This window comes from Aspergillus lucknowensis, assembly GCF_044049455.1.
Source record: "Aspergillus lucknowensis strain CBS 449.75 chromosome Unknown BJX67scaffold_43, whole genome shotgun sequence".
In the NCBI taxonomy this organism is placed as follows: Eukaryota; Fungi; Ascomycota; class Eurotiomycetes; order Eurotiales; family Aspergillaceae; genus Aspergillus; species Aspergillus lucknowensis.
The window spans coordinates 1-7,652 of NW_027263587.1; the positions used below are offsets into that span (position 1 = coordinate 1).

Here is a 7,652-nt window from a genome sequence, read left to right on the forward strand (position 1 = left end):
TCGTAGTATTGCGCATGTGCACCACTAGCCCCATCACGTGGTTGGTTTCGGGGCGCCCGACTTTTCGAACGAGGCCACCTCACCTGTAACCTGGCGTATTTCCCCCGCGGCCCACTTTTCTCCAGGTGCGCCAATGTGATTCTCTGAGTTCATGTTGCACTGCCACCATATCATACCTTGCACGAGCTCTGATTTGTAACACAGAAAATTCTGGGGGGTTAGGGCATGGTCAAGGGCTCTAGTATTGAGGATGGCAGCAAAATACAGCTGTGCTACTTGGTAGTTACTATGCGACGCCTTCCAAGTGGAAGACACCCATGCGGAGATCCAGAATTATCTGCTATCGCATAGGCAAGTGAATGGATTCAAAGCACTAAACCTGGAGGGAACTTTAGAGGCCACACGTCCCCTACTGAGGGCAGCAAATACGATAGCTCCAAGGACGCCTCTAATGAAGAGTGCACGTCCAATGGCAACTACAAGACTACCTTCCTCGAGAGCGAATTTTACCCTGATGACGGTACAAACCAGGCTCTCAAACTTGAGATCATGATTTCACCGCACACCTGGCGAGATAATATAACTGCCAAATGCACCCACGAAGGCAAGACGATTGGTCGTGCCATTGCCCGACTCATTCACCGGGGAATGATCACAAGGGACTTCTGGGAAGAAATGGATGAATGCTCCCTGGATGTGGGGAAGATAGCGTGGATGCTTTTTGATTGGTATGGCTTCCTCAAAGATAAGTTCAAGTCGCACTCTGTGCACCGGGGAACAGGAGTATGGGGCTCGGAGCTTGACGACGGACCCCTTCTCATAATTGAAGAAATGTATATTACCGACATTGAATGGCGGAGGAAGGGTATAGGACACGCGATGGCCAAGCAGCTCCTCGTGGTTGGTGAGAAATGTGCGAGCAGCGCAAAGCCAAGGGATATGTCGCCCGGGCTTATAGCTCTGGAATTTGGCTCAGTTGCACAGTTTCAGAAGTTAAGCACAGTCCATGCGATTGTGATTCCTGGATATCTTAAAGAGGATGTTAAGCCTTAATATGTCGGCAAATCGAAGTGGCAGAGAAATGAAATCGATCTTCAAGCAAGCAACGCTGCTGTTTCATTCTACAGATCCCTTGGATTTCGACGCATCGGCTCCTCACCGTGTTTTATGTACTTGTTCGACCCAAATCTTAGAGTACCATCAATCCCCTCCAACAGAGACTTTGATCCGCAGATGGAACCTTTAGATGACCGGGAGGGTGAGCTGGAAATGAGAGATCATATTGTTCCATACGGCATAGAAATTCAGCTCGGGGAGAGGACTTTGTCAGCGCTGTGGAAGGAATTTCCACTGCACCATGCTGCACCTACACTTCCTGATCTGGAGTGCGTGGAGTACCTCAAGAAAGCTGCTACTAAGGATAAGATCAACTTTACTATGGTGGACCGCACACACAGGACTCTTCTACACGCCCTTGCGCGCAATCTGTAACCAGAAAGTATAAGATGGCTCCTGGCGCATGTCGAGGCGGCAGTTTCATGGAAGACAGCGCGTGATATAAACGGGGATTCTCCTCTGGATGTGCTCAAAGACTTCATCAAAGATATACGAACAAAAAGACACCTCTTGATGGGAAATCTGCATATATTGGACGACTTTCGGGGTTTTCCTTCTTCCGCAGTAGAGTGCCTCTCCTTGCTTGATTTCACTCTTAGTGGGGAAGACTCGGACCGACCTTTCTACCTCCCGCCTAAAGTACGGATGCACATGCGGTCAGTGTATAGGAGGATTTCTGTTACTATAGATAAAGCTGGCCTTACTCGACCAAGCTGGGACACTATATGATTTCCTATTAGATAGCAGTAGTAATGACAAGTCCTGGGTCGCGGATAATGATCTCTGGTTTAAATATGTTGCTGACGATGTTCAACGAAAATTCAAAACGAACAAATCCATTCGTCAGGGATATGCGAATGTATTTTCCCGCGTGCGTGAGTGTCTGGAGTCAAATCTTGCTCCCTCTATCGAAAATATTTTACAAGCTGTCAGCGATGCGAGTGAATGGCCCCTGGTGACACACAACTACCTTACTCGTGCCGGTGATGTCGCTGGCGTAAGGGCTGTCCTCACTTGTATATTCAATGGGGCATGGGACTTGGATGACCGAACTAGGGACGGCAACTTTTAAATAATGTATGCTAGTAAGTATTCCTTATTAAGTGTCTGTCGCAATAACCATGTTTAAATTTGTGGCATGGGCTTGTGGCTTTGACCTTGAATTAGAGTAAATACGTTGCTTCCACCCCCGCGTACCAAAATATCTTTAATTCTGATTCTCCACTTTCTGTCGGCTTCCGAAAATAGGCAAGTACTTCTACTGTAGCAGACTCTTCTGAAAGTTTTAGGGGCGTTCTAGCGGCGAAACCTGTGTTGAAACCTGTGTTATTAAGACTTAAACTGGTTGTTTGCCCTTAGGGAATAAACTACTACTGGGGACAACCCGAACGATGTGGTGCAAAATGCTTGAAGGCACAAGGTAATGCGGATACTGTTTATATTGAGGAGCTGGTCCTTAGGTGGCTGGTAGTAAAAATACGCATCATCCTGGATATGCAAGCCTGTATTGCTGGTCTATAAGAGCTACATGTGAGCATCACGCGGGGTTTTTGCTTCTGTCTAATTTCCAGATTCGATATGGATAACAGCAAGGCCAGCACTCTCAGGCCCAAAGAAAGACATTGACATCCAGATTGGGGGGGGATGGTCCGACACTAATGAAGAGGTTGAGCAAAATAATATTAATGACAAAGAAATCGAAAATGGATACTACAGCACAATAGCAGGCTGACCATTTGCGAGAACTAGCTACCCTCCCAAGTTTACAAAAGATTGGCCCATTCCTACACTTTCAGGAGCAACTCCCAACCCTGGAAATGGATTAGAAAGACCCTGATAAGAGACTTGTTTATCTGGCTTGCCAGCATATTTTCCGTGGTTCTTACTCCTTGGTCTGAAAGCGAAAGCAGGTAATGAGCTTGCTCTAACAGAACAAACCTGCTTTGACAGACATTCTCCAGGAACACAATATTGATGGATTTTTTTTTCGGCCCCCATTCAGGGATTGCTTGCACAACCTGCATCTTACTGTCCTAAACAGGTCATGTCTGGACAGCCCTTTTATCCTCCTGATGTGCGATTTGCAGTATCACTCCTGGATATGGTGCTTTACCACGATTGTAGGGGTCTAAAAATTTCTCCGCTACCTACATTTGCACTCTATATTGCCCCCAATCCTACCCAGCCCCGCGGAATAAGCTGCATATTCATGAGACCATCTAGATTTGACATCTACATAAAGGCCAGCAAGATCCCTTCTTAACAAGGCCATCATCAGTGAATCAACTAACACGCAACTTCTCTATTCTTTTCTATCACTAACCTGACCAAATAATAAAAGAAGAGCCTGCCAGAGCCTCCCGATTGCAATACCACTGGTATTTTACCTCGATCCATTCCACTATGCGTTCCATCCTTCTAAGTATTGTTGCGGCCTTAACGGGTTCCATTATAGCAGCTATTCCAAATCCTGACTCCCCCAACACCTCGAAAGCCACCCTGAGCCGAAGAGGATCCCAGCCTGGATTGATTGCGCGTGATGATATCCCCAATAAGGAGAAGATCGGGTACCTAATTTTCAGCCACAGCCGCGTCGCTTCATTGCAATGCAGTGACCTATACACCATGAAATGGGGGGATGAAGGGGGCTATGAATCATGCACTGATGATTCTGTAGACTCGGCTTTTGCAGAATTCTGCGATATTAAGGTTGAAGATGAGGTCAAAGTGGACACTCCTATGGGGGAGGGCATTTGGTGGCCGGACGCAGATCAGTGCGGAAAGGGAGGGAATCCAGAGGGCTTTATAATAACCGCCATGGATGATACTTCCGCAACCGGGTACGAGTGTGTGAGGGACGACCATCAGTTTACGGAGAATTGTGGAATGACATGGGCCAGCCACTTATACATGAAGTGCACCTACAAAGGTGAACTCTGATCTGTTTACTTTTTCGCCTTGCTTTATCTGGATTCTTGTTGTCGCGGAGAGATTATACATGTTGCAAGTTGGGGTTCGAACAAGTAAATAACAGAACTTTTGTAGGCGGAATCTCTTCCAGACTGAATGAGATAGCTCAGAATCAATATGATATTCGTATATTCTGGCTGTGTGGTACTAGTATGACTGGAACAAGACTGATTATTATAGACTCGCTGGAACTCTCGTCGTCGCGAGCCAACTCATTGAGTGCTCCGCCTATGTGACGGGTGGGAACCTTAGGGCTTGATAAACGAGGAGGTTGGGTCGTGTACTTATAAGCGCCTTAGTTGTATGTTGGGGGTACATTCAAATCTTACAAGATTGATTAGTTGGCCAGCTGATATCATTTCAAGTACTCCAATGTCTTGCCTTCAGGACCATAAGTATGAGTCACACGCCTTTCCCAATTATATAAATTGCTCTTTATTGGTTAAGCCCTGTACGTTTCTATCCAAACTGAAGAACTATGAGCCACCTCTTGGAAGTCCCTCGCGTGGCCTACTTACTGTTCTCTATATCAGGCTGCACCTCCTGGCTAGAATGTAGAACTTGTAAATCAAACGGCGGAGGGGAAGCGTTTCTTGCATCTTGGAAGAGAGGAGCTACGGTTGAAAGCAGGGCTTGAAATAATGATTGGATTGTCCCCTAGATTCGACTGCTTGGACATATTTGCATGACTAAAGATTAGTCACAAGATCGGATCGGGCATCTCAAGAACAGGAAGGGAGGTCCTAGGATCATCTACTCTAGGTCTGACGTATGCTAGAGAAAGCTCGGTTATAAAGTTGTAGCCAGGTCACGGAAAGCAGAATGCCACCGCGTTTGAAATCCTCCACCGCACGTGTAATGTTGCCAAGAGATTCCTTGAGGATCAAGTTTTCCACTCGGCTTTGAGAGCTAAGATCCGATTTCCCGAGTTACTTGATGTGTCACCTGCTCAGAGCGCGGAACGAGAGGCTTCAGAAGTGGAGGCGGCAAAAGACGAGGCTAATGCTGTGAGGGAAATCTCCGAGAGGGTGACTTCAAGGAAGTCGCGATTCAATCCGAAGCGCGACTAGCCAACAAGGAAAGTGATAAAATTGATTGTTGGTACTCCTATAAAAAAATCTTTACAATATTTGTTGACAGTCAGCATTATCAGCCCCAGATGCAAAAGTTAGTGTCAATAATCCAATCCTATCTCTCTATCCAGTCTACGTAAATTACCGAAGTCAACACCTGATCACGACAAGCATACAAAGATTGGTGGAAGAAGCTTGTTTCGCCTATGCTTAAACTCACTTCCCGCAGCTTTTAGGAAGAAACGGCTGGGACTGTCCAGAGGCCGTGGAACTCACCAAGTAGACCAAGCTTCTGCCCTAGTATTTGGAGAAGATGGTTACTACGCAAAAAAGAAGCAAATTATTTCTCCTTCTTTGTAAATTGAGGCACTCTGCTGTCCACCAACTTCGAAAGACCGCTAGTAGTGTAGAGCGTCTGGCTGAAAACACACAACTTTTTCTCAAAGACAGGAAAACTAGATGCAGTGGAAATGAGCGTCCTTAAGTATTCCCTCGTTCCTACCATTTTCCTACACTCAGATGGTATACCGAATGGTATACCCAATCAGGTTGCGTAGCCCCGTATACCATTTTCCTACCATCAGAATGGTATACCAAATGGTATACGATCACGTGACACTTATCCTGGTTCGTGGGCGTCAACCTTGGTGACTCTTGCCATACAAAGTATTTGGGATTCGCACGTGGTCACTCACCAAACTACACTCATTCTCGAAATCGGGTCTGACCTCGACACACATCTATTCTTTGTTGGCCCCACTGCCAAGAACTTAGTGTGATTATATCATTGAGCAAACTGCATTTAAAAGAGGGCGGCTGTAATATTCTTTTTATACGAAACATGAAATACATGATGTAGTTTATTCTTGTGTATTATTACTTAATTCTTTAATCAATCTTTGTTTGAGCGATATGCCTTATTACAAAGTGCTAAACAACCTGCCTGGAACAATTTGTGCGATGATCTATACTTGGGGGCGGCAGATTGACGGAAGTAAGAACTATGTTCATCCTGGTACTCGGCAGTGGCTGAACCTGGCATCTTGTAAAGGGGGGTTGCCTTGCTTCTTGACCAATAGAAGGCAGTTAGGTCCGTTATCCCATGGATAATAATTATATAAGCTTGTATAAAGCCAACAATTTGTGCAGAACGACAGATTTCCACGGAAGATCATGAAACCCCAACAAACCGCTCGTTCCTGGTCCCTGGCACATCGCCCGTGTGGCATCAACTCTCCTGTTCTCATATCTCAATGATCGTTGCTCTGCCACCTATAAGCATTAGTAGACACATAATATGTCCTCTATTGTCTGATGTGACAAGGTAAGACATCTTTGAACAGGTTTGCCGACTAAAGTTTTATTCGGTCTTTACCCGCAGCTGTTGTTTACAAGCAAACAACAGCTGCTGAGGGAGCGTAGGGTGCAAGGCGGGCCTTGATCAAATTACTAACACAGGAGTCCCATACGTACAGTATTGCCCAAAGAAATGGGGTCCAACTCGTTCAGCCCTAATTACAACCCTTGTATTGGACAGAAAATTTTAAAACCAGTTCTGTTTGACACCGTGGATTAATTATGCACTTTATGAATTGGGCCGGGGGAAAATAGGGCGGCGAGAGTAGTTACATGACTACGGTACTGGAAAAGGGAGCATGGGTCAAGATTTCCTCGCGCCAGTTACTAGAAGTATTAGTGCTTTGCCACCACCTACTGGAAGGAAAGCCGAATCATCGCGAAAAATTCTATTAATACTCCAGATTATATAAAGCCCCGTTCTCCCTAACCCTCCTTCTGCAAAGAAATTTGAAAATATAAGAGAGCTGGAAATGTGAGCCAATGCAGTGTAAGTTATGTGACAGAAAACGTGATTATGGCAACGTTGCCATTTGCGCATCCAAGTGCGATAGTACTGTCTTTGGCGGCCAAAGAGATAGGTTGATAATCTGGAGGTAGCCATAGCTCTCTTTGACCCTGGATAGTAACCCACCGACCTGCCAGAGATACCTCTGCGACCTTTTCAGAGGGATTTGATGGGAGGCTTTCATAGAACACTTCGATATCAAAAGATCCCACGTTGGAATTCAGCTGCGGCCGATGCTGGGAAAACTTAATGTGGGTGATATCATTATTGGCACCTACGGTACGCTTGAGGGAGCCAGTGGCGGGATCCCAGAGCTTGATGGTTTTATCGTCAGAGCCCGAGGCCAGAAGCTGGCTGTCCCCTGAGAAGGCGACTGACCGAACCCAGTTGGAATGGCTCTCCAGGGTATGCTTAAGGGAGCCAGTAGCAGGATCCCAGAGCTTAATGGTTTTATCATAAGAGCCCGAGGCTAGAAGCTGGCCATCCCCTGAGAAGGCAACCGACGAAACCCAGTTAGAATGGCCCTCCAAGGTATGCTTGAGGGAGCCAGTGGCAGGGTCCCAGAGCTTGATGGTTTTATCAGAAGAGCCCGAGGCTAGAAGCTGGCTGTCCTCTGAGAAGGCAACCGA

At 46.3% G+C, this 7,652-nt stretch overlaps 3 protein-coding genes across 3 annotated transcripts in view; 2 read left to right on the forward strand and 1 right to left on the reverse strand.

The window, feature by feature from the left end:
- The first annotated feature begins 135 nt into the window (after positions 1-135).
- Positions 136-1,109, forward strand: BJX67DRAFT_361750 (uncharacterized protein). The gene has a single exon (XM_071029916.1). It carries the CDS (start codon positions 550-552, stop codon positions 1,051-1,053), a length of 504 nt encoding a protein of 167 aa, XP_070883112.1. The 5' UTR covers positions 136-549; the 3' UTR covers positions 1,054-1,109.
- Positions 1,110-3,519: 2,410 nt separating this feature from the next.
- On the forward strand, positions 3,520-4,056 carry BJX67DRAFT_383975 (uncharacterized protein; the record flags this gene model as incomplete). The annotated part of the gene is made up of 1 exon (XM_071033576.1): positions 3,520-4,056. The coding sequence occupies one exon, from the start codon at positions 3,520-3,522 to the stop codon at positions 4,054-4,056; it is 537 nt and encodes a 178-aa protein (XP_070883113.1).
- Positions 4,057-7,010: 2,954 nt separating this feature from the next.
- BJX67DRAFT_374006 (WD domain protein) overlaps positions 7,011-7,652 on the reverse strand; it is a gene marked incomplete at both ends in the record, with an annotated part of 4,558 nt that continues 3,916 nt past the window's right edge. The window contains one exon of the mRNA XM_071031483.1: positions 7,011-7,559. Coding sequence (XP_070883114.1) covers positions 7,011-7,559 — 549 coding nt within the window. The remainder of the gene's footprint in view (positions 7,560-7,652) is intronic.

Coding starts and splice junctions, on each gene's coding strand:
- BJX67DRAFT_361750 (XM_071029916.1), top strand. CDS start 550: ATGATTTCACCGCACACCTGGCGAGATAATATAACTGCCAAATGCACC.